This window comes from Lutra lutra, chromosome 12 (assembly GCF_902655055.1).
Source record: "Lutra lutra chromosome 12, mLutLut1.2, whole genome shotgun sequence".
NCBI lineage: Eukaryota > Metazoa > Chordata > Mammalia > Carnivora > Mustelidae > Lutra > Lutra lutra.
The window spans coordinates 36,390,568-36,417,893 of record NC_062289.1 but is presented as its reverse complement, the minus strand read 5'-3'; the positions used below and the strand labels follow the sequence as shown (position 1 = coordinate 36,417,893).

The window sequence follows — 27,326 nt, the reverse complement described above, 5'->3', positions numbered from 1 at the left end:
CTTATTAAAAAAATAAATAAAGATTTTATTTATTTGACAGACAGGGATCACAAGTAGGCAGAGAGGCAGGCGGGGGGTGGGGAGCGGGAAGCAGGCTCCCCGCTGAGCAGAGAGCCCTATGCGGGACTCAATCCCAGGACCCTGAGATCACGACCCAAGCCGAAGGCAGAGGCTTAACCCACTGAGCCACCCAGGCGCCCCTTAATTTTTCTTCTGCAAATACTTTAGGTATAGAATTACTCTTTTCTGTGATAAATGTATATTTAACTTTATAAGGAACTGCCAAACTGTCTCCTAATGCGGTTGTGTTATTTCCCACTTCCTCTTGCAGCTGATGAGAATGCCATCATTCAGCATAGACACTAACTCTTGGTATTGTCATTTCTTTAAATTTTAGCCATTCTAATGAGTATAGTGATATCTCCTTATGGAATGAATTTATGTTTTCTTAAGATTAGTGGGAAGATGGGGCGCCTGGGTGGCTCAGTGGGTTAAGCTGCTGCCTTCGGCTCAGGTCATGATCTCAGGGTCCTGGGATCGAGTCCCGCATCGGGCTCTCTGCTCAGCGAGAAGCCTGCTTCCCTCTCTCTCTCTCTCTGCCTGCCTCTCCATCTACTTGTGATCTCTCTCTGTCAAATAAATAAATAAAATCTTTAAAAAAAAAATTAGTGGGAAGATTGGCCATTCTTCTTTTAAGTATCTGTTAAATTTTTTTGCCTTTTTTTTTTTTTTGACCCATCCCTTGCTCTTCTTGATACTGAGGTTTTCTTTATATACTTTGGATGCAAGTTGTCATATATATGGTTTTCCCCCCAAACCTTGCTTTCTAATTATCTTAATGTTTTCTTTTTCTTTTTAAAATATTTTTATTTTTAAGGAATTTCTATACCCAATGAAGGGCTTGAATTCATAGCCCACCCTCCCCAAAATATGGAACACTTCATGAATTTGCTTGTCATCCTTGTGCAGGGGCCATACTAATCTTCTCTGTATTGTTCCAATTTTAGTATATGTGCTGCCGAAGCGAGCACTGTCTTAATGTTTTCTTTTGTAAAGCAAAATTCGTTATTTTGATGAACTTCAGTTTATCAGTTTTTTCTTTTGTGGTTCATGTCCTTAGTGTTCTATCCAAAAATTATTGCCTGTCCCACGCTAACAAAGATTTTTTCCTTTTATAGAAAAAACTGTCCTTTCTGCAGAATTACTTCCACCTCCTTGACAAAAGCATGCATGATCTTTCCCTGGGCTTTTCATTCCATTGCATTGATCTTTGTGTTGCCCTTAGGCCAATACCAAACTGACTTGATTACTGTAATTTTACAGTAACTCTTGAAATCAGATAAATCTTACAGCTTTGCTCTTTCTGTAAACTGTTTTGGCTTTTTGAGGTCCTTTGAATTTCCCTGTAAATTTTAGAATTAGCTTGTTAATTTTTAAAGGATAGTTGCCTCTGAGAATTTTGTTTGGGATGTATTGAATTTGTAGATCATCTTGAGGAAAATTGACATCTTCGCATTATTCAGTCTTTCGGTTGGTGATATGTCGTATTTCTCCATTTATTTAGATTATCTTAAATTTTTTTTTGTAGTGAATTGTAGTTTTCATAGTACACGTTATAGAATATGCACATATGTTATCCTCAAGTATTTTATGTTTTTTTTTTTTAAGATTTTATTTATTTATTTGACAGACAGAGATCACAAGTAGGCAGAGAGGTGGGCAGAGAGAGAGAGGAGGGGAAGCAGGCTCCCCGTCGAGCAGAGAGCCCGACATGGGGCTTGATCCCAGGACCCTGGGATCATGACCTGAGCCAAAGTTCAGAGGCTTTAACCCTCTGAGCCACCCAGGCACCCCTGTATTTTATGTTTTTGATACTATTGTAAATGGCATGATTTAGAATTTTTATTATACATTTATAAATTTTATTTCATTTCTCATATGATATAATGGCTTTTTAAAAATATTGGCTTGATCTCAAACTTTCTAAATTTACTTGTTATAACAGTTTTTTTTGGCAGAACACTATGGATTTTCAATATATAGTAATGATCATGTCATCTACAAATAAAAACAATTTTATTTTCCTTTCCAATTTTTGCCTTATGTATTTGATGCTGTGGTTACTAGTTGTGCTCAATGTACTCATCTTCCTGTTTTTTTTTTTTAATTATTAAAGATTTTATTTATTCTAGAAAAAGAGTGAGCGAGCTTGTGGGGGACGTCCAGAAGGAGGGGTAGAAGTAGACTCCCCACTGAGCGGGGAGCCCACAGGCTGAATCCCAGGACCCTGAGGTCATGACCTAAGCTGAAGGCAGATGCTCATCCAACTGAGTCACCCAGGCACCCCTCATTTTCTTGTTTAAATCAACCTGTGGTCACCCTGGGGATCTGTAATATGCATTCTTGATTAATCACAGTCTAATATTAATTGATACCTTTAGCTCTATTCTAAACATTTCAAGAACTTTAGAACTCAATAACTTTAACTTCATTTTCCTCTCTTGATTATGTGCCACAGTGTGTCATAATTTGTATATATTTATATATATATGTTTTAATATATTTAATTTATTTAAATTTAAATCAGTGTAATATGATCATTACTTTTTTGTATTATTTTGAAATAATTTTAGACTTACAGAAAAGTTGCTGAAATAGTACAGTGACTGCTAGTGAATACAAGGTTTCTTTTGGGAAGAATGGAAGTGTTCTAATTTTAGATTTTAGTGATAGTTGCAGAACTCTGAAAATATACGAAAAGCCATTGAATTGTACACTGTAAGTGAGTTAACCTCGTTATATGATGATTTATATTCAGTAAAGCTCTTTAAAAAAAGTTATGATGAGTTCTGATAACTTTCATCCAGCTTGCTATAGTTAACATCTTAAATAATGCATTGTAATAGTAAAAAATTAATATTGGTACAATAGTATTAATTAGCTACAGTTGATTCAGATTTCTTCAGCTTTCCTACTATTTTTTTTTCTGTTCCAGTATCACATTTTATATTCAGTTTTCATGTTTCCTTAGTCTCCTCCCATTTGTGGCAGTATGTTAGTTTTTCTTTGCTTTCCATGACCTGTCACTTTTGAAGAATACTGTTCAGATATTTTGTAGTATTTCTTTCAGATTTTTTTTTCATGTTTTCTCATGATTATATTGTATTAGGATATTATATCAGGGAAAGTATAAGGTTGATGTGTTGTTACTGGTGGTTTTAACTATGATAACATAGTTGATGTAGAGTGTACTAGTTTCTCTCCTGAAAAGTTGTATTGTTCTCTGTAGTTAATAAATTGGTAGAGGTCCATGAGGATTATTGAAATCCAGTGTTTTTTTTTCTGAAACTTTTACCCACTGTTATAAGCACTTATCAAAGAGACTTCACTGCAACAACTATTACTGTGATGTTCTAATAGTTACTTATGTTTCCCCGATTTGTTTGCATTTATTAATCAGAATTCTTATTTAAGGATGAGCTATCCCTCCTGCTGTATGTATGTATGTATTTATTTATTTCAGTATTCATTTTGTTATTTATTTTTATCAATAATAGTAATAATAATAATAATAATAATGTACCCATGGACATTTATTTTATTCTAGTTCAGGACTCACCAAAACAAAAATAGAATAGCAAGATGATACTTTTTTTTTTTTTTTTAAGATTTTATTTATTTGAGAGAGAGCATGAGAGAGAGCATGAACAAGGGGGAAGAGACAGAGGGAGAGGGAGAAGCAGACTCCCCACTGAGCAAGGAGCTCGATATGGGACTTGGTCCCAGGATCCTGGAATCAAGACCTGAGCCAAAGGCAGACGCTTAACCAACTGAGCCACCCAGATACCCAAGATGATGTTTTTTCTTTTTTTTTTTTTTTTAAGTTTTATCATTTTAGAGAGTGAGAGAGAGAGCACGTGTGCATGAGAGCAGGGAGGGAGGAGTAAAGGAGAGGGAAAGAGAGAGAAATCCTCAAGCAGACTCCTCGCTGAGCATGATGCCTGACTTGGGCTCGATCCTGGGACCCTGAAATCATGATCTGATCCAAAATCAAGGGGTGCCCTCTCAACCGACTGCCATCCAGGTGCCCCAAGGTGATACTTTTTTTTTTTTGAACTTTTCATTTTGAAGTAATTCTGGATTTACCTAAGAAATAATACAGAGAGTTGGGGTGCCTGAGTGGCTCAGTGGGTTAAGCCTCGGCTCAGGTCATGATCCCAGGGTCCTGGGATCGAGCCCCACATCAAGCTCTGTGCTCTGCGGGGAGCCTGCTTCCTCCTTTCTCTCTGCCTGCCTCTCTGCCTACTTGTGAGCTCTGTCTGTCAAATAAGTAAATTAAAAAATCTTAAAAAAAATAATACAGAGAGAGCTCAAGTCCCCTCTCCCCAGTTTTCACCAATGGTAATATTTTGATTAACTATAATACAGTATTTCAACTCAGAAATTGACACTGATAGGACCCATCAACCTTGTATAGATTTTACAGGTATTCATTTGTGTTTGTGTGTGTATATAGTTCTATCCAATTTTATCACATGTAGATTTGTGTACCATCACCAGAGTAAAGATACAAAATGGTTTTGTTAAAAAAATTACTCATGTTGTCCCTTTATAGACATAGCTAACTTTCCTTCCTACTCCTTTCCCTAATCCTTAGCCACCATTAACCTACCTTCCATCTCTATAATTTTGTCATTTTAAGAATGTTTTGTAAATGGAATCATACAGTATGCTATCTTTTGAGGTTGGCTTTTTCCTCACTCACCATAATTCCTTTTAGATTCATTCAGATTGTTGCATGAATCAAAGTTTGTTCCTTTTATTGCTAAGTAATATTCCATGGGTGGATGTACCATAGTTTAACCATTCACCTATTGAAGGATATTTAGCTTCTTTCTGGTTGTTTTTTTTTTAAGATTTTTATTCTTTTAAGTAATCTCTACACCCAACGTGAGGCTTGAATATTAATCCCAAGATCAGGAGTCTCATGTTCTATCCACAGAGCCAGCCAGGCGCCCCTTCTTTCTAGTTTTTGATTGCTACAAATGAAGTTATGAACATTCATATATAGGCTTTAGTGTGAGCATAACATTTCATTTCTTTGGGATATTGTGTCATAAATGTGTATTTAGTTTTGTAAGAAGCTGCTGAACGGTTTTCAAAGTGTTTACCATTTTACATTCCCACCAGCAATGCAAGAGAGATCTAGATCCCTTGCATTCTTGCCAACGTTTGTTATAATTTTTTTTAATTTTAGCCATTCTTAGAGGTACTTAGTGTTATCTCATTGTGGTTTTAATTTGTATTACTCTGATGACCATTTATGACCTGTTGTTTTGGACATTGTTTCATATGCTTATTTGCCATCTATACCTTCTTCAGTGATATGTCTGTTCATCCTTTTTGTTGGAATTTTGTTTTTGTTGTTGGGGAGTCTGCTTCTCCCTCTGCTTCTCTCTGGTCCCCTCCCTCCCTACTTCTTGTGCTCTATCACAGGCATACACACATGCATGCTTTCTCTCTCAAATAAATAAAATCTTTTAAAAAAAAGTATTCTTTCCTTTTCTGTTTCCCAGAAAAAACTTTAAAATTAGTGTTAATTCTTCTTTAAACATTCAATAGAATTCTCCACTGAAACCCTCTGGGCCTGGAGGTATATTTTAAAAGAGCTTTTCAGTTACAGGTTTAATGTCTTAAGTGGTTACAAGATTATTCAAGTTGTCTATTTTGTCTTGGTTGAGCTTTAGGAGTTGTGGTTTTTGAGAATTGTTTCATTTCCTCTGAGTTGCCAAATTTATGAATATAAAGCTGTTCATAGTATTCTCTTATTATCCCTTTAATTACTGCAGGATCTATAGTGCTTTACTTGTGATATTGCTGATTTGTACCTTCTCCTTTAGTCAGTCTTTCCTGGTTTATCAGTTTTATTGATTTTTGTTCAGAGACCAGCTTTTTGTTTCATTGATTTTATCTGTTTTTCCTGTTTTCAATTTATTGACTTTTGCTCTTATTTCCTTCCTTCATGTTGCTTTGAGTTTGTTTTGTTCTTTTTCTAGTTTCTTAAAATAGGAGGAACTTAAAGACCATTCCTTTTACTATCAGCATGTAGTGCTATAATCTTCCTTCTCATTACTGCTTTCAGTGCATTGTATGCATTTTAATTTGTTTTATTTTCATTTGCATTCAATATGTATATATATTTAAAATTTCATTGAGACTTTCTTTTTGACTCATGCTTATTTAGAACTAAATTTTATAATTTCCAAGTGTTTGGAGATTTTTCTCTTGTCTTTGTAATATTGATTTCTAGTGTGTTTTATTCTGGCCAGAAAACATTTAAATTTTTCTTTCAAACTGTTTTTATTTTTTTTTAATTTTTTGGTAGTATTTTATTTATTTATTTGACAGAGAGAGAGAGATCACAAGTAGGCAGAGAGGCAGGCAGAGACAGAGAGGGAAGCAGGCTCCCTGCTGAGCAGAGAGCCTGATTCGGGGTTCAATCCCAGTACCCTGAGATCATGACCTGAGCCGAAGGCAGAGGCTTAACCCACTGAGCCATGCAGGCACCCCCCCATTTTCAATTTTTTTTGAGGTTTATTTCATGGCCCAAGGTACGGGTGATACTCATAAATGTTTGTGAGTACTTGATAAAATATTATAACTCTCCTGGTTGACATACAGAAATCTGGTTTGTTATCTTTAATATGTTTACTTTTTTGGTCAGTCACTTGTATGTAACTAATCATCCCTCTCTGCTGCTTCTCCTTCTATTGCACAGAAGCCTTCTTTGTACTTGTCAGAGCTTGAGCTCTGACTCCACATTCTAGTTCAGTTCCCCTCCCATGGACACCCTCTTCTCCCTGCTTATATTTCAGCACACCAGTCTAGGCCATACTCTGCTTGAATGCCCTCCTCACTCTACTCTTCGGACACTTTATGTTGGGCTACCCCCACTACTTGAATATCGTGTTTGATCTGCTTAGGCTTTGACACCCACACCAGGCTTCCCCTTTGCAGTTATGGTTTCCTTATCCTTCTCTGGCTCTGACCTCCATGTTGGTCCTCTCCCTTGTGTTGATACCTTCCTCACTCACCCTCAAGCTCTGACATTTTACCAGCCAGGGCTTTCTTGAGAATAATCTTTCTCATTCTGCCTGAGCTCTGATACCATGAGTCTGTGTCTTCCTCATCTTCCTTTGGCCCTGATAAACTGCTGGAGGTCAGCCATTGTGTGTGTTCTCATCACTCTTCATAGGCTCTTCTATACTGGCACCTACTCCCGACTGCTGCAGAACTCTGCCTCACCCTCACCATACTTGGGCTCTGAATCTCCATGCTGGGTCACTCCTACTCCCTTACAAGGATACCCACCTCAAATGCTTAGGCTCTTATACTCATGCTAGGCAATTCTTCCACATGGATGCTCTTCTCATTTCACTGAGGCTGTGATACCCATGCTGGACTACCTGCCATGTGTTGATGTCTTTCTCAACCTGCTTGGCCATTGACATCCTACTGGGAAGACCTTGTACATTTGCCCTCCTGATCTCAGTCTGATTCTGATTCTGCCCCACATTCAAGGTTTTAAGACTTAATTGTTCCGGAAGAAGAAGGAAAGTGGAAAATGAAGAAAAGGAGAAGATGAAAGCTCAACTTTCATATCAGAAGAGAAAAAAGTTTTCTCTTTGAATAAAAGATAGATATATTTTCTTGTTCATAAGTAAACACACTGTTTTAAATTTATATACTTTGCTTTTCAAATCATGTCTATAAAACAGGAGCAATACTATTTGCTTTGTGTTCTGCCTACCTTGCCTGGTACATGGCTTTTTTAACTAATAGACTTGAATAAATAGAGAATAAGTTTAAAAGTATAATTTTAAAAGTAGAGAGGAAAAGGTATTAAGAGGGGATTATTAGGAAGCTGAAGTTTTAAAAGTTGTTTTCATTTAAGGCTCTCTAGTAAAAATAAGGTATAAAGATTGAAAATTGTTTCAGTTGTGATAAAGGTCAAGTCAAATGCAGAAAGTGTTAGAAGATTTGGAAAACCTTATGTAGTCCTATGACCTATTTAAATATCGTATACTTAAAGAATTTCAGATATTATGCAGATCTATTAACATTATATTAGGGAAGAAGTCACTGAGAGTGCTTAGCACCTCATACTGATCATTAGCAAGCATATTTCAAAATCATGGTCAGTAGCTCTCAACAGAATATACAAAATAAATAACATGTTTTTCAGTTACAAGGTGTCAAGCAATATAAAGGTAAAGTGGCAACTAACTTCTTTTAAATGGTGCCTTTGAGGCGAAAGCACCTTTAAAAAAGCATAGGCTTTTTTTTTTTTTTTTTTTTTTTTTTTTTTTGGTAAAAGCATGACCTTCACTTTCAAAATGTTAGTGGGAAAATCCTATGTATCTAAATTCCAAAACTGGTGTATCTGTACTTGGAGGGGTCCCTTAAAAATCTGGTTGTGAGGTCCTTTGTAGTCAGTATCTTTTTTGGTGTTATGATGAAAAAGATCTATTTATCCAAAAGATGCCTATATGATTTATTGGTATTTGTAAACAAGAATAAATGTTAATGGAAGATACAAATAAAATTCAGCATTGGCATAATAGTTTGGGAAATGGATTCATTCAAACAGGACAAAAGACAGTAGCTACAAGTATAGGTTATTATATGCCTGAGGATAAAAATAAATTAGAAATTCATTTCAGAGAAAGACTTACCAGTTAGGCCCAATACATAAAGAATGTATGGTTCATAGTTAAATTTAACCTGAACATGCGCAAGCAATATTGTGCTATTTGGCAAGAGAACAAATAGAGTTAAACAAAAACAAACCTGGTGTGAGTTTTTTTTTTTTTTAAAGATTTTTTATTTATTTATTTGACAGAGAGAGATCACAAGTAGATGGAGAGGTAGGCAGAGAGAGAGAGAGGGGGAAGCAGGATCTCCGCCGAGCAGAGAACCCGATGCGGGACTCGATCCCAGGACCCTGAGATCATGACCTGAGCCGAAGGCAGCGGCTTAACCCACTGAGCCACCCAGGCGCCCCCCTGGTGTGAGTTTTTAATAATCTTTAGATGCCTCCTTAATAATTTGTATATGCCCAGGAAACTTTTTCGCTTGTGTTATGTACATTGACAATAGAATACAAATACAAATCAAAATTTACAAGCTAATGGAGAATAGATACCACAAAGATAAATTAGGAGTATTATGAATTATTTGGCTTGTGGAAGAGAATGTAAGACATGACTTGATATATGTGTTTCAAGTAAATGAAGGGGTTTCCCTGAGGTTCCAGCATTGATTTACATTTGCAGAAGGATAAGTGGGATATTGATTGATCTTTCTGGAAGGTGTTAGGATAGAGAGAATTTTTTTGGTTCAAGATTGCTGAATTAAGTGACCTCAAAAAGTCTTTTACAGTAAAATTAATGAATTGTTTGCATAGATGGGAAAAGGAGTGTCATTTATGGGGACTTGAAAAATGAATGGCTTTGCAAAATATTGTAGTTTGTGCTGAAAGATGGTGACAGTTCTTTATATATGGATTTGCATTTTTTTACTGAGACTTTTTAAGATGGGGAGGGGTACCATAAACTAATGTACAAACTGTACTATAGCTTAGTCTTTAAAGGAAAAAAAAAAAGTTTAAAAATAATCTTGGCCACAGTTGCAGTTTTTGATGTATATGAGCCATGTTCCAAGAAGCCTAAAACCCCCCACTATTTCATGTCCTATGCCTACAGTGTCAAATAATGCATGGTTCCCCAGTGAATACTTGTGCACTAACTCATTTGAGGACAGGGTTCTTTTTTAGGCTCAGATACTTTGATTTTTCCCAGAGGACAGTTTGCTATTTCTACTTGCCATTTCTTAGAAGAAAAATAGAAAGTGTAACACCATTAGTTTCCCATTGTAAAACGAGTAGATCATTATTATTTTATATTTATTCTGGTCTTTTATTTTTTAAACTAATCATAACTTTTTTGTTATAATTAAATGTACATTGTAGTACAATAAGGAAGTTAGACTTTAATTTTTCAGAGACTTACTTTTTGCCTTCCTATTTGAAACCTTGGTGGATTTTTTTGCATAAATAGTATTTATGATGGATTATATAATAAATTTCAAGAAAACATAAGGAATTTTCAACTTAGGTAGAAAGGCATTCTTTGAACTTTAGTATATCTTGACACTATAGAATACTTAGTATGCCAAAATTCATTTTCAGATTGTCTATTCTGAGCTTGTACAATTCAAAGAATATTTTTTAATTGATTAGCATGTACTTGACAGTCCTTTTTTTTTTTTTTTTTTTTTTTGGTTCTGGCCAGATACTACTTCCTAAAAGCAGTTAATTTTCCTATAGCATTTTTTTCCTCTTATGGATGGCATAATGTAATATGCCTTAATTTATTTTTTCACATTAATAAATGTTATGGTTCTGTGGATTATAACCCAATACTATTGTCATTTATTTTGTTGTTAAAATTGTTCCAGCTTTGAAAATTGGGAGGGCATATTAGGAAAATAAGAGTGTTAAAAAATAAACTGAGACATACTACATTTTTAAGACTCAATTTGAGCAAAAAAATCCATTCAAATCAGGCAGCCCAGCACTGGAAGTGTTTAGGAGCCCTCCACCAACAGGAGCTAGGGGAGAGACTTCTATGGGAGAAAAGATGGAAGCAAAGCAATGAAAGTATTTGCCTGGGCTGTAGCATAAGCCATTGCCTTATTTGGGAATGGCTAAGTGTCTGTTGGTGATGGATTGTTCTTGGGTTTTAATTTCTTAACCTTGAGGTATTATGGGTGTAAGATTTGGTTTGCTTCCTTCGGCTGCTAAGGCAATAAAGCCACCTCAATCTAATTGCTTCATTGTGGAGTTAATTAATTAGTTAATTAATTAATTAAGATTTTATTTATTTGAGAGAGCCTGCACTCCAGAGGAGGGGCAGAGGCAGAGGGAGAGGGACAAACAGACTCTGGGCTGAGCACAAAGCCTGGTGCTGGCTATATCCCATGGCTGCTCAGACCATGACCCCAGCTGAAATCAAGAGTCAGTCATTTAACTCACTGAGCCACCCAGGCACCCCTGAATTATTTTAATAAGAGCAGAAACAACTAAATATGTAAGTATGTTTAAATAATTATAGGTAAGTCTAAGTGACTGCAGAGGATGTTGCTCCCAGACTTATAATTAAAAAGAAAAAAGGGAAAGAAGGAAGGAAGGAAGGGAAGGGGAGGGTAGGAGAGAGGCGGGAAGGGAGGGGGAGGGCGGGAGGTGAAATAAACTGCAAGCTCAGGACATTTCTTGAAACAATCAGAGCTCAATTCACAAAGCAACCATAACCTGAAATGTCAGGAGAGACATGTGCCTGCAGGGAAAGATGAAGCGTGAGCACTAGTTTGCTTGGGGTAGACACAACTGGCAATAGGCAGGGACATTTCAGCTGCAGTAGCTAACAAATTGGTGGAGGCCAACTGTGGGCAAGAGAGAATGGGGAACCCTCTGGAGCTTGATCTGTCTTGCGGGGTGCATCTTGAACTGTCTTGCAAGCTTTTTCTCCATAAGCTCCACTTGATGAGAGCCCTGATAAAGCATTTTTTCTTGCTATAAGCCTGGGGAAGGGAACAATGGTTGCAATGGAAAGGACACAAATATGTCCTGGAGACCTCTTCTGTATCTCTCCTATGTAACAAAAACCATAAGTTCAGGAATGAGGGGCCCTTAAGGCACTGGTGAAAACACTGAAGCTGGGAGGGGAGGGGGCAGAAAATAACCTCAGAGGAATGCAGGATTACATCCCAGAAACTGCAGTTCCAGAACTGCAGTAAGAGAGAGAGGAGCACTTTGAAACCCAGGCATGGGGATTCTTTTTTTTTTTTTTTTTTTTTTAGATTTTATTTATTTATTTGACAGATAGAGATCACAAGTAGGCAGAGAGAGAGAGAGGGAAGCAGGCTCCCTGCTGAGCAGAGAACCTGATGCAGGGCTCAATCCCAGGACTCTGAGATCATGACCTGAGCCGAAGGCAGAGGCTTTAACCCACTGAGCCACCCAGGCGCCCCCCAGGCATGGGGATTCTGATTAGCATAGGTCTACTTAGAATAGTGGCAAACAGCACCCTAACCCAGACTCCTCACCACCAAACTAACCAGTGTCTAGTAGAATTAACGGCTGAATACTGGTGAGAAACTCACAAGAGACAAACCCTCTAGGTTGGGAGACAGAGAGCTGAGGGTACAGCAGGCTTTGAGGAAAGCATGTGGTCCCACATGAAGAGAAGTTATGCTTTAGAGGAATTTGAAGCCTTTGGTGCACTAAGGATAACCATAGCAATAGCAAACACCAAACCTGCCTAAGTTCTGATTAGATAAATACAATTCCTGCACTAAAAACCTAACCAAAGGAAGGGTCTGCCCATTATCAAGCATAGAAATTATTTGCCTCAGATTCTAATATCTTACTCAGGATATCCTGATATCACTAAAATTATGAGCATTTGAAAAGACAGGGGAAAACGTGCAAAAGAGACAAAGCAACAGAAGCGCATACAGTTGAAATTGTCTGATGAGGAATTTAAAATAACTAATATGTTAAATATGTATTATCTATGGCTACCTAACATCACAGAATTTTAGCCATTTAAAATACTAGAGGCCCCTCTTTTTTTTTTTTTTTTAAACGAAGGCCTTACTGTTTAACTGAGAGGATTGGTGAGGCCCACCATTCAGCTCTTCACAGTGCCTTTTGTATGACTATATTGTGGCATCAACTTTGGTCTTTCTAAGGTCTTAAGAAGTTAAGTCTTGGCTTTATCTCTAGAGCTTGTTTTTCTTTGTAGTGTCCTGGATCTGAAATTTATTCTGAAGACTTTTCTTACTTTTAGCATGTTTGCTATGTGGAGAGGCTGAGAATCTTTAGAAGTATGAAAGTGTGACTCATTTTGGTTTAATAGTCTTGCCTTGAATTTATCTTTTCTTCCAATTCACAGTAAGCCCCAGAAAGAAACCAGGCAGCACCTTCAACACTTTACTTGAAAATCTCCTTAGATTCATTGGTTATCCATCTCATTAGGCACATTTCTTACTTCCCACATTACCAGAGATGGTATGATATGGGTAAACTTTCTGCTACCACATACAGTGCTTCCCCTTTCTTCAATTTCCAGTGATGTCTTTCTAAGACTGTTTTTTTCAGTTCTTTGCTGGCTGTTGGCTGCCTCCCTCCATTCCTTGTTTCAAGTGCCTCCATATGGCAGCTTATAACTTGGCAACTGGCTCCCATCAGAGTGAGCAAGAATAATCCAGACAGAAGTCACTACCATTTGTAACCTAGTCGCTTAGAAGTGACATCCAGTCAATTTTGAGAGTCATTAGGTCCATTCAAGGGGAAGGGATTAAACAAGGACATGAATATGAGGAGACCGGGATCACTGGGACCCATTTTATAGAGGCTGGGTACCACAACAACACTGTGATTTTCTTAAATTTACCTTATTTAATATATTTTCTGTAGTTTCCTTCTGTTTTCTACATTCACAATCATATTATCTACACGTAAAATTCTACTTCTTTCCTTATAATCTGTATGCATTTTACTTTGATTTCTTATATTATTGGACTGACTAGGAACTCCAATCAGTATTGAATGGGAGTAGTAATAGCTGACGTTCTTGTTTCATGTTTTAAGTACAAGGTTAAGGAGAAAGAGTTTTTTTCCCCATCCTTGTAATAACTCTAGGTTTTTATAGATTAGGTGCTCCTTATTAGTTTGGGGAAGTTCCTTCAGTCCCTAGATTGTAGAGATTTTATCATGAATTGGTTGAATTTTGACAAATGCCTTTTCTGTATTTATAGATGATCATAGAACATTTCTCCTTTATTCTGTTAATATGGTAAATTACATCATGTTTCAACTCTTACATAAGGCTTGCTTTCCTGGGATAAACTCATCTTGGATGTATTATCTTTTTATCTCTTTGGATTTGGCTTTGCCTTGGCTATATTGTTTTTGTTTTTTGTTTTCTTTTTGGATTTTTTCAGCTATATTTATTAGATAGATTAGACCATAATTTTTGTTTTCTATAATGTCCTTATCAGATTTTAGTAGTTAGATTATGAAATGAAATGAGGATGTTCTTGAACTAAAAGAAGTAATCAGTGAGTATGAGAATGTGAACTTTTTTGGGGTGTACATTTAACCATGAATGTAATTGATCAAATAACTCACATCTAAAAGCATTATATGTCATACTATCTCTTATGTTTTGTTCCTTGGAAAATGTGTTTTATTCTTAGTTTTAAAAACAATATACATTTTTGTCACTTGATCCTTTCATCAGTTGATAGACATTTGCATTGGTTCCACTTTTTGGCTATTAAGAATAATATAGCTATAAACATTTGTCCACAAGTTTTTTGTAAACATATATTTTCATTTCTCTTGGGTGTATTAGGAGCAGAATTGCTGGGTTGTATGTCAACTCTATGTTTAACTTTTTGAAGAACTGCCAGACTGTTTTCCAAAGTAGCTGCACCATTTTGCATTCTTACCTGCAATCTGTGAGGGTTCCAATTGCTCCATACCTTTGCCAATATTTTATTTTATGTTTTTTTATTATACCTTCCTAGTGGTTTTGAAGTGGTATCTAATTGTTTGAATTTGCATTTGCTTAGTGGCTAATGATATTGAACAACTTTTCATGTGCTTCTTGGTTATTTGTGTATCTCCTTTGAAGAAGTGTCTATTTTGATGCTTTAAATTTGGTTATCTTTTTAGTGTTGAGTTTTTAGAATTCTTATATATTCCATTCAAGTCCCTTATGAGATACATTTGCAAAAATTTTATCCATTCTGTGCATTGTTTTTACTTTTTTGGTGGGGTCATTTGAAACACAAAAGTTTTGGGGATGCCTAGATGGTTCAGTGGGTTAAGTGTCTACCTTTGACCCTTTGATCCCAGGGTCCTGGGATTGAGTCCTGCATCTGTTCCTTGCTCAACGGCGAGCCTATTTCTGCCTCTCCCTGCTACTCTCCTTGCTTGTGTGCCTGCACACTCTCTCTCTCTCTCTCTGACAAATAAATAAAATCTTTAAAATAAACACACAAAAGTTTTTCATTTTGATGAAGACTAATTTATCTATTTTTCTTTTACAGATTGTTTTTTGATGTTATACATACCTAAGAAACCATTGCCTAATCCAAGAAAACAAAGATCTATGCTTCTGTTTTCTTCCAGGAGTTTATAGTTTAGCCCTTACATTTTGGTCTTTGATTCAATTAATGTCAATTTTTTTATGTGGTGTGAGGTAGGGGTCCAACTTTAATCTTTTGTATGTGGATAGCAAGTTATTCCAGCACTATTTGTTGAAAAGACTATTCTTTCTCTTTGATTTTCTTGATACCCTGGTTGAAAAATCAGTGTACCATAAATGTGAATATTTATTTATGTTCCATTGTTTCCTGTGTCTGTCTTCATGCAAGTACAACATTGTCATGATTACTATAGTTTTGTGCTAAGTTTTAAAATTGGAAAGTGTGAGTACTCCATCTTCTTCTCCTTTTTCAAGAATATTTTAGATATTTTGGGTCCCTTTCATTTTTGTATTACTTTTAGAGTTGGGTCAGCTTGTCAGTTTCTGCAAATAAACCAGCTGTGATTTTGATAGAGGTTGAGTTAAATCTGAAGGTTAGTGCTAACAATGTTAAGTCTTCCAATCATGAACATGGAATGCCTTCCATTTATTTGGGTTGTTAATTTCTCTTGACAGTATTTTTTAAGCTCTCAGTGTACAAGTCTCACTTCTCCTGTTGAATTTACTCCTTTGTAATTTATTTTTCTTGATGCAAATATAAATAGAATTGTTTCCTTGATTTCCTCTTGGGGTTACTTACTGCTAGCATATAAATACACAATTGACTTTTGTACACTGATCTTGTATCCCATAACCCCACTGAACTCCTTCATTAGTTTTCATAGTATTTTAGTGGATTTCTTAGATTTTCTGTATACAAAAGCATGTCATGTGTAGTAGAGATGGTTTAACTTCTTTTAGAATCCAGGTGTTTTTTATTTCTTTTTTCCTACTTGACTGCCCTGATTGTAGTCTCCAGTACAATATGAACTGAAATGGCAAGAGCAGGCATTCTTATCTTATTAGTGATCAAAGGGGAAAAACATTAGATATGCTATATTAATGTGGGTATTTCCTAAATAGCCTGTATTTAGATTGAGGGAGTTCCCTTGTCTTTCTATGTTTTTGAGGTTTTTTTTCCTTTTTTTAATCATGAATCATTGTTGGATTTTTTTCACTTTTCCAAATCTACTTACATGATCATGTGGTTTTTGTTCTTTGTTTTATTGATATGATGTATTACATTAATTGATTTTTGAATGTTAAACCAGCTTTTCATTCCTGGGATAAATCCTAATTGGTCATGATTTAGAATCCTTTTGTTATGTTTCTGGATAACAGAACATGGTTTTTTTGAGGAATTTTGGATCTATGTTCATTTGATACTACTCTGTAGTTCTTAGAGCCCTTTTGACATAGATTGTTATGTCTCTGATTTCTTAAAGCACCTGCATTCCTTTAGATGATGTTTTTAAAGTAATAGCCAAATGTTACTATTTGTAAAGAAGGCATTAAGGTGAATGCACCAAAATATTTTTTAATGATGATAGCTCTTTAATGTTTCACCATTTATTTACTATTGCTTGAAAACTGTATGTCTCTCTTTGCCAAATTCCTATGAAATCTGTTTCCTTCTCTAAATCTTACCTACTACTAAATTGATGTTCAGAATTTATAAAATGGAACCAGCATATCCAGCTTCCAAACACAAGACATTAAATAAGGCAAGAACTTTATCTGGTTGCAGTTCTCTTTAGAGAACTCTTTATAGGTACAGTTCTCTTTAGAATAGAGGCTTGCTGCCTTGACCTTGTCTTTCACATTACTGTAAAAGTACCCATTCCTGGAGTATCTGGAAGAACATCAAGGTTATGCAAAGCCATAAAATAAATCTTTTTCTAGAATGCTAGTTTTACTAGAAAATTAAGAGTAGGTGAGTGTGGGAAAATGTTTTATATTAAAACAGGAAAGATTGTTTTATGTAGAAAAATGCAAAATGTGCAGAGATGTTTAAGCAAAAAAATAAGACTTCAAAGAAATTCAGTACTTTTGGCACAATATTCAGCCTGACCATCCAACTCTAAGGATATAAATTCTCTCTTCTTGACAGATAAGAGTACATTTTGTAGAAGTTTTTGAAGGAAACCGTTTTAACAGTCCAGTTTTTTTTTTTTAAATTTTATTTATTTATTTGACAGAGAGATCACAAGTAAGCAGGCAGAGAGAGAAGGGGAAGCAGGCTCTCTGCTGAGCAGGGAGTCTGATGTGGGGCTCAATCCCAGGACTCTGAGATCATGACCTGAGCCAAAGGCAGAGGCTTAACCCACTGAGCCACCCAGGTGCCCCAACAGCCAGTTTTAAGTAGATGCATTTTTTTTCGTTTTTATTTAGATTCTAGTTAGTTAACATGTAGTGTAATATTGGTTTTAGGAGTAGAATTCAGTGATTCATCACTTACACATAACACCTAGTGCTCATCACAAGTGCCCTTCTTTTTTTTTTTTTTTTAAAGATTTATTTATTTATTTATTTGATAGAGAGATCACAAGCAGGCAGAGAGGCAGGCAGAGAGAGAGGGGAGGAAGCAGGCTCCCCGCCGAGCAGAGAGCCCGATGCGGGGCTCGATCCCAGGACTCTGAGATCGTGACCCGAGCCGAAGGCAGAGGCTTTAACCCACTGAGCCACCCAGGCGCCCCACAAGTGCCCTTCTTAATATCTATTGCCCATTTAGCTCATCCCCCACCCATTTCTCCTCCATCAGCCATCAGTTTGTTCTCTAGTTAAGAGTATCTTATGGTTTGTGTCCCTCTCTCTTTTATTCCCCCTCCATATGTTCATCTGTTTTGTTTCTTAAATTCCACATATGAGTGAAATAATATGGTATTGTTTTTCTCCAACTGACTTATTTTGCTTAGCATAATACACTCTAGCTCCATCCACATTATTGCAAATGGCAAGATTTCACTCCTTTTGATGGCTGGGTAATATTCCATTGTATATACATACCACATCTTTTCTTTAAAAAAGATTTTATTTAATTATTTGAGAGAGAGAGAATGAGAGAAAGAGAGAGCATAAGAAGGGGGAGGGGTCAGAGGGAGAAGCAGACTCCCTCCCAAGCAGGGAGCCCGATGCGGGACTCAATCCTGGGACTCCAAGATCACGACCTGAGTCTAAGTCAGTTGGTTAACCAACTGAGCTACTCAGGAGCCCCATACCACATCTTCTTTATCTGTTCATCAGTCCATGAACATTTTGGGCTCTTTCCATAGTTTGGCTATTGTTGATAATGCTGCTATAAACATCGGGATGCCTGTGCCCCTTCAAATCAGTATTTTTGTATCCTTTGGGTAAATACCCAGTAGTACAATTGCTGAGTTGTAGTTGTAGTTCCGTTTTTCACTTTCTGAGGAACCTCCATACTATTTTCCAGAATCGCCACACCATTTTGCATTCTGACCAATAGTGTAAGAGGGTTACCCATTCTCTGCATCCTCGCCAACATCTTTGTTAATTTTAGCCATTCTAACAGGTACAGGGTGGTATCTTGTTGTGGTTTTGACTTATTTTCCTGATGATGAGTGATGTTGAGCATCTTTTTATGTGTCTGTTGGCCATCTGGATGTCTTCTTTGGAAAAATGTCTATTCATGTCTTTTGCCCATTTGTTAACCAGATTATTTGTTTTGGGGTGTTTGAATTTGGTAAGCTCTTTATAGATTTTTGGATACTAACCCTTTTTCAGATATGTCATTTGCAAATATCTTCTCCCATTCCATGGACTGCCTTTTAAGTTTTTTCGATTGTTTCCTTTGCTGTGGAGAAACCTTTTATCTTGATGAAGTCCCAGTAGTTCATTTTTGCTTTTGTTTCCCTTGCCTCTGGAGATGCGTCTAGTAAGAACCTGGTATGGCCAAGAGATCAGAGAGGTTGCTGCCTGTAATTCTCCTCTAGGATTTTGTTGGTTTCCTATCTTACATTTAGGTCTTTCAACCATTTTAATTTATTTTTGTGTGTGGTGTAAGAAATTGGTCCAGTTTCATTCTTCTGAATGTTGCTGTCCAGTTTTTCCAACACCATTTGTTGAAGAGACCGTCTTTTTTTCCATTAGATATTCTTTCCTGCTTTGTTGAAGATTAGTTACCCATATAATTGTGGGTCCATTTCTGGGTTTTCTGTTCTGTTCCATTGATCTATTTGTCTGTTTTTGTACCAGTACCATACTGTCTTGATGACTATAGCTTCAGTAATCAGACAACAAAAAGAAATAAAAGGCATCCAAATTGGCAAGAAAGAAGTAAAATTGTCACTATTTGCAGATGACATGATACTCTACATAGAAAACCCAAAAGACTCCACCAAAAATTTGCTGATACACAAATTCAGCAAAGTTGCAGGATAACAAATCAATGTACAGAAATTGGTTGCATTTCTGTACACTAAAAATGAAGAAGCAGAATGAAGAACCACGGAATCAGTATCATTTACAATTGCACCAAAACCCATAAGATACCTAGGAATAAACCTAACCAAAGAGGTAAAAGATCTACACTCTGAAAACCATAGAACACTTAGGAAGGAAATTGAGGATGACACAAAGAAATGGAAAAACGTTCCATACTCATAGACTGGAAGAGCAAATATTGTTAAAATGTCTATACTACCCAAAGCAATCTACATTTAATTCAATCCCTATCAAAATACCACGAGCATTTTTCATAGAGCTAGAACAAACAATCCTAAAATTTGTATGGAACCACAAAAGACCCTGAATAGCCAAAGCACTCTTGTAAAACAAAGTGGGAGCATCACAATTCTGAACTTCGTTATATTACAAAGTTGTTGTCCTTTTTAACTTTTTAATCCTATTGGTCAAATATTTCCCTTCCCTGTATTTAGATTCTCATTTTCTTAATTAACTAATTTCTGTTCTCCACATGAGATAGAGGATTAAGTCTTCTTATATTACTTTGTGGTCTGAGAATGCTTTGATGGAAAATGTAGATCATGATACCAGATATTTTCTTGTACATACACCTCCAGGGAAATATTATTGAACATTAATTTAAAAAGACAGATTTCAGAGTAGATATCAAATCTGGAGGCTATTTTATTGGCAAGTCCTCTGCGTTTAAAGGTTGTATTAATATATGCGCTCGTATTAAGTAGGCTAATAGGCCACAACGAAGCCATACATATCTTTAGATAGGTCTGCAGAAGAAGTGTTACCCTTTGTGCTTAAGTTTATAGCCTTCTAGAGTATAATAATTGCTTAAGAGTAGTCTAATCATAGCAGCATAACAAGAGATTAAAACAAAGGAGCCCTGTATAAACAGTACAGCAACAAATTTTTCAAACATACTCCAGAAATTAAATTTAGAAGAGTGATTTTTCTAGACAGAGTAGCTTAAGTTTTGGGAAAAGCTCATTGTAGACTCTGGCATTGTGAGATTATATCTATAAGCATTTCTGCCCTCAAGTGATCTTTAGAGTTTTCATGAATCTCCTTCAGACCCAACAAAGGGAGTAAGTGAATATTGATGAATACCTACATGTTTTGACCTGGCAGGCTCTAGAGATAATCTCTGTGTTTAGTTTAATGTTAAGGTAAACTTGGCATTCTACTTTTTTCTTTTCTTTTCTTTCTTTCTTTCTTTTTTTTTTTTTTTACTGTTTTTCTGACCCTGGAGCAATGCTTGTTGACAAAACAGATCTTTGGTCCATTCCTTATATTTATAGGGGCCTTTATGAATAGTCTTGAAATGATGGTGAGCCATTTTTATGTTCCTTTTGGATACCCCATAACTGACTAAAGTTACTTTGTTATTTTTTTTATACTAGTCATTCAGTAAATATTTTTTTAACAGATTTCATTTATTTGAGGGAGTGAGTATGTGGACACCAGCAAACACCAGCAGGGTTAGGGGCAAAGGCAGAGGGAGGAGAAACAGACTCCCCACTGAGCAGAGCCTGACAGGGTCTAGATCGCAGGACTCTGGGATCATGACGTGAGCTGAAGGCAGATGCTTAACTAACTGAGCCACCTAGGCACCCTTTCAGTAAATATTTTTTAATAATTAAATGAAAATAAATCTTTTCTTGTCTCCTTAGGAATTTTACTCTCTAGTCATATCTTTAAGATTTTATCAGTCTAAACAGAGAGAGATTTTGCTACATATTTTCTCATCTTGACATGCTTTTTTTCTCCTTACAATATATAGCATCACTGGGGCACCTGGGTGGCTTAGTCGCTAAGTGTCTGCCTTTGGCTCAGGTCATGCCAGGGTCCTGGGATCAAGCCCTGCATCAGGATTCCTGCTTAGCAGGAGGCCTGCTTCTCCTTCTTCCACTCCCCCTGCTTGTGTTCCCTCTTCTTTATCTCTCTGTGTCGAATAAATAAAATCTTTAATCTTATCTATCTTCTATCTATATATTTTATATGGATATATTAGATATATATATAATAGATATATAAGATATATTATCACTTTTTTTAAATTTATTCATTGTTTTTAGTAACTTCTTCTTGGGTTACTTTCATAACCCAAGGTGGGGCTCAAACTCTAGTCCTGAGATCAAGAATTGCTTGCTCTTCTGACTTAGCCAATCAGGTGCCCCTCATCTTTATTTTGTGCTTAATCCTACATATTTGTCACTTTTTATGTTATGCCAAATTTTACATCTTTATGCTTTTTAGTATTTCTCTTAACTACTTTTTCTCTCATTCTATGACTATAGGTTTTGCCTAGATTATAGTATTGTATGCCTTGTGTCTTGAATAAATGTTTGAGAACTTCTTTCTTATTCCTTTATGAATGCTCTCCATATTTATAAAGGATGTATGTACAGTATTAGGATATTTATAGTAGTGAATTTAGATGGAGAGAATTTTAAAAATTGTCTAGTCTAGCTTTATTCTTCATGAATGAGAATAATGATGTTTAGAGAAGTAAGCACAGTTTTTCTCATGTCCCCATGTGTACATCGTTTTCCACTTTGCACTTTCGGGGTTTACTTGATTTGGACAGTATCTTGGCAAAGATGTTTCAGAAGTGTTTCAGAAGTCTGACAGATTGAAGATTTAGATGGTAGAAAATAATTCATGGTTCCAATGTTTGACAATTCTAGAAAGACTGAGAGGCAGCAGGAATTATTTCCAAAGGTAGGGCAAGTGTGCTTGAGAGTAATAGCAATAAAGGGGAAGACCTTGGAAAGGGATGGCAACCATGGAGGCAGGAGAACCTGAGACCAGGGGATAAATCATCCTCATGTGTTTATTTGTTTAACTGTCTGGATTCCTTATACTTGTTTTCTGTTTCAGGTTACCCTCTTAGAAGGAAGGGCCTGAGTCCCATTCATGGGCCTAATAGTATGCTAGACATAAATAATAGGGGCTGGGGGAAATGATTTTAATGTGATGATGAGCAAGAAAACATAAACCTCTTTTTTGAACATTATTGTGTGCCATGCTCTTTCATGTAGATTATTTCAAAGACAAGATGTAATCAACTCAAACATTCAAAAATCCAATTTTCATTCTGTTACTTCATTGATTTCAAGTATCTCCACCAGAAGGCTAGCAACAAAGAAAAGGCTGCGGAGTTCATGTTATTCAGAAATTGCTGTAGTAGAGCTGGGGTCTGGAAGGAAGTAAATTCTGGAGCTCAAAGGAGTCCCCGTGGATTTCCTTTACACATATTGCTGTGTGATCTTGTAAGATAAATGTTGTACTCTCTTTGGAGGCATAAGAAAGAGTCACAGAAAAATTCGGGGCAAACATCTCTATGCACAGAGTAACATGAGAAATAGAGTTGTCATTTTAAAATAAGTTTTAATGTTGTTCTTGTTTAATTGGGGTTTTTAAATTTCCCCCCTGTCCTCCTGTCAGAAGTCACCTCTTTTTGATAATACTGAGTTGGAATACTTCTCAGAGTTAAACATTAAAGATACAGATTTTTTTGGTCAGTGTTTTTTTAACACTTGTAATTCTTTTTGGACTAAGAATAGTTGTAGTTTCTTTTATGTTAATGCCATCTTTTTATTCTAGTCTGGTTATTTATATGCTACTGAGGAATGCGGATATCAGTACCAAGGAAAAGAATAAAATTAATTACCTGTGTGTATATATGAAATATTTAAGAGAAATATAGATTGTTTATTTCATTGACAGGATTTAAATAAAAATATGAAAAAGATTCAAATCAAAATAAATTATTTGTGTCTCTTTTGATGAGAAATGAAACTGTGTTTTAAAAGTTGGATATTTTTCTGTCCTGGATTACAATTCGAAACTTATATTCTATGTTGGACTTTCCATATTTAAGATATATCTGATGATTGGGAACATTTTTGATATAAAAATCCGGTTCATATTTTATCACAAAGGTATGCAAGATTGCCTTATGAGAGGTTAATTTTTTTAAAAAGCCAAATATAGATTATCCCTGAAGATAACAGCACACCTCTGGAAGAAATCTGGTTTTGGTAGACGACAGCTGTAGGCACATATTTTCTTATTCTCATAGGCATTTTCTTTTCATTTTTGTATTTCAGAGTAAGTGAGGAAAAGGAAGTGACAGAAGAACGATTCCGAGCCGAGCAGGAATCATTTGAGAAGAAGATCAGGCAGTTGGAAGAACAGAATGATCTGATCATCAAAGAAAGGGAAGATATCCTTTTTGAAAGTCCTCTTTTTTAATGTGCAGGAAGTTTGACTCTTTCATGAAGAAAATGTAAGCTCCAGAGAAATAATTGTTCTAATTTATAACAATAAATAAATAAATAAGAATAAGAATAAGAATAAGAATAAATCTGCATGGGCTGCCATTTTTAGGCAATCAAAACGACACTTAACAGCATGTGCTGTTGCTTCCTTTGTGCTTGATACGGCCACCCAGCTGTTCTGCCGCTGCTGTTCTGCTGCAGAGCACATATTTGTCAACTAAAAAAGACAATAAGAAATTTGGGCATTAAAATGTAGTGTTGGAACTTTACCGAATTCTATTGCACTGCTCTAACAGCCTGAAACCTCTTTGTATTTGGCATTCTTTCTAGCTAAAGCTTTGACAGCCCTAAGGAATTCTACTCTGAAATCATAAAAATTAAAAAAAAAAAAACCATTGTAATTTGTAGATGTCATAATTGGTAAGTGTTTACATGGCAGCATAATACACGAAAATTCTCATGGAGGAGGAGACTATTGGGTTTAAGAACTAGAGAGAGAGGTGTATGTGTGAGAGTGTGTGTGTGTGTGTGTGTGTGTGTGTATGTAATATATATTGCACTATTTGTAAGAAAGTAAAATAAAAGCTGGTATTTTAACTTAAGAATTATATGTTAAGGTATATGCAAGTTAAAATAAGCATATTTCTGAAGTTTCTTTTGGCTGGGCTACTTACCTTTGGATGTTTTTGCAGTGGTATTGATATAAAAGAGAAGTGACTATCCTTAAAGTTAGGGTGATAGATTGGCCAGCGAAACTAGTATATGAATACTTGAAGGAACCCGTGCCCATATTGGCAATATCATTATTAACTTCATCCCTAATAATTATTTCAAAAGCTCTTCAAGTGTTAAAATTACCATACATGGACAATAACTCTACCTTTGTGAACACCAGGGAAATAGAAACGTAAAGGTATAAATAATTCACTTGGGAAAAAACATTTAAAAAATGTAAATGTAGGGGCACCTGGGTGGCTCAGTGGGGTAAGGCCTCTGCCTTCGGCTCAGGTCAAGATCCCAGCGTCCTGGGATCGAGCCCCACATGGGGCTCTCTGCTCAGCAAGGAGCCTGCTTCCTCCTCTCTCTCTACCAGCCTCTCCACCTACTTGTAATCTCTGTCAAATAAATAAATAAAATCTTTTAAAAAAATGTAAAGGTAAAAAATGAGTTCTGAATTTCTTTGTTTTATCAAAAAGTGGGAATACACAATTGGAAATTAATATAATCAAAATTTTCTGATTCAATTCGCTGAGCAGGACATTGACAAAGTTTATTTGCCTACAATTCTAAAGGTGTACTTTCTCAATTATTTCTTTTCTATAACTTTTAGCATTTGAGTAATTATCTTGGATCTTCTCTTTTCTTTGCCTTCATTGACTTTATTGTACTAGGCTGTTAGCTCTCAGGTTAGACCCGCTTTTGTGATTTTCTTCCTGCTACTTTTCTCTCTCTGGGTTAAAGTAGTGCTGTTTAGTCAGAACTCACAATAAACTGCTCAGCCACTTTGGTTCTTCACTTGTCACAAGGAATAGTGACTTGGACTTCCAAGAAAAGGTAGATTAGGAATATTTTTATTTGTAACAAAAATTCTCATTTTACAGCATCTTTTTTTTTTTAAGATTTTGTTTATTTATTTGACAGAGAGCGTGCGAGAACACAAGCAGGAGGGGGAGCAATACAGGGAGAGGGAGAAGCAGGCTCCCTGTCAAGCAAGGAGCCCAATGCGGGGCTGGATCCCAGGACCCTGGGATCATGACCTGAGCGGAAGGCAGACATAACCATCTGAGCCACCCAGGTGCCCCTACGTAAGAACTCTGGAGATAAGTGGCCTCTGGTATTGCTTCAGTGGCTTAAAGTTTTCAGCACTGGATCTCCACAGTTCTCTTAGCTTGTTCTAATGGTTGCAGAATGGTTGCTCTAATTCCAGATATCATCTTTGCCCTAGGGCAGGGAGAAGACGGAGGAAGGAGTTCTGGCAGTTGTGACTCAGTCTCCTTTTTTTAAAAAAAATGTGAAATTTTTCTCAGGCTGTCCCCACCCTGCTCCCCCCCCCACCCCGCCCCCAAACTCCAGCAGTCTTTCATGAGATATTTATTATCCAGAACTTTATTATGTGGCCATGCTAAGCTGGGGGGGCTGATAAAGTGGGCATTTTCCTTTACAGTCTGGTAACAGAAGTAGGGGAAATAGAAGCCTCTTTCTATAAAAGGGAGAGGAGGTGATGATGCCTTGGCCTTCCTGAGACCAAAAAAAAAAATTAGTATTATGTCCACTGGAATTGGCATAAAGTGGGGAAATAAGGTAAGAAACGGAGATAGTAGACAAGTTTGAAATCCTGGCCAAAATGAAGGCCTTATTTAATGGTAGTGTGCTTAATCAAGATGTGTAGCTATTTTAGCACTCTGGTCAAGAGTCATGGGTTTAGTGCTGAAGTGTAAATTCAGCATGGCTATGAATGGTTTCCTCTATTAGTCTAAGTAGTAAGATACCCCAGGTGATTGTAGTAGCCCAATTATTCATTTCTCCAATCACTTAGCTCAGGGATCAGCAAGCTACTGCCAGGGTCCAAATCCAGTAGGGTGCCTGCTAAATCTAGCCCATTCATTCCTGTGTTACCTGCTGCTGCTTTTGCATTGTGGCTGCTGGCTGAGTAGTTGCAACAAAGACCCCCGTGGCCTGCCCTGCTTAAAGTACTTCTTCTGGCTCTACAGAAGTTTACTGACCCCTGATCTGTCTTATATGCTAAAAAAAAAAAGGAAAAGGCGTGTCAGTAAAGTCAAAGACTTAGACATATGTCACAGTTGGAAGTATTTTACATATGATATGAAAGGATTTGACTTGAGCATTTATTATCATTGTGAATGAAGATTGGTGTGAGACCATTATCAAAAATTGAAATTGAAAAATTGAAGGTTTTTTGGAATCACCAAATGATAGGTGGTATTTGTAGAACTGTGGAAGAAGGGAGAGAGGAAGATATGATTTAAAAAACAGTGACACCCATGGTTTTTATTCCAAGTAGATTGCTCAGGTACAAATCTCCTTTACTAGCATAAACCTGTCAAAGGTTAATATAGATGATTTTACAGTACATAAAACCCTATAAAACTTAGAAACATAAAACAAGGTTATCATTTAAAACAATATAATTTTAACTACAGATACATTTACCTATCATACATGAGTGATTCAGACTCTTTCATATACATGAAATCAGGTAATATTAGGTCATTTTACAATTTGTTTCTGTGTGAGGAACTGTGTGAATTCAGATTTTTGGAATTTTAAAGACGTGTTATACTAAATTTAAGGTTTTTTGTTTTAAAAGTTCTAATAACTTGGCTTATGGCTATACGAACATAGACCAGTCCCTTGGTGAAAAGAGAAAAGATATTTTATGTGTTTGCATTTGGACCAGGCTTTTGAAGATTTGTTCTTAACAGTG

At 36.3% G+C, this 27,326-nt stretch overlaps 1 protein-coding gene and 1 non-coding gene across 9 annotated transcripts in view; one reads left to right on the top strand and one right to left on the bottom strand.

Moving 5' to 3' along the window:
• The window catches only part of KIAA1328 (KIAA1328 ortholog), a 321,215-nt gene that overhangs the window by 21,144 nt on the left and 272,745 nt on the right, over positions 1 to 27,326 (top strand). For all 8 annotated transcript variants that reach the window (XM_047697425.1, XM_047697424.1, XM_047697431.1 and 5 more), the window contains one exon: positions 23,711 to 23,826. In XM_047697425.1, the coding sequence (XP_047553381.1) occupies positions 23,711 to 23,826 (116 nt within the window). The remainder of the gene's footprint in view (positions 1 to 23,710; positions 23,827 to 27,326) is intronic.
• Positions 925 to 1,031, bottom strand: LOC125082731 (U6 spliceosomal RNA). The gene has a single exon (XR_007122058.1). It is a non-coding gene; the product is annotated as a U6 spliceosomal RNA (small nuclear RNA).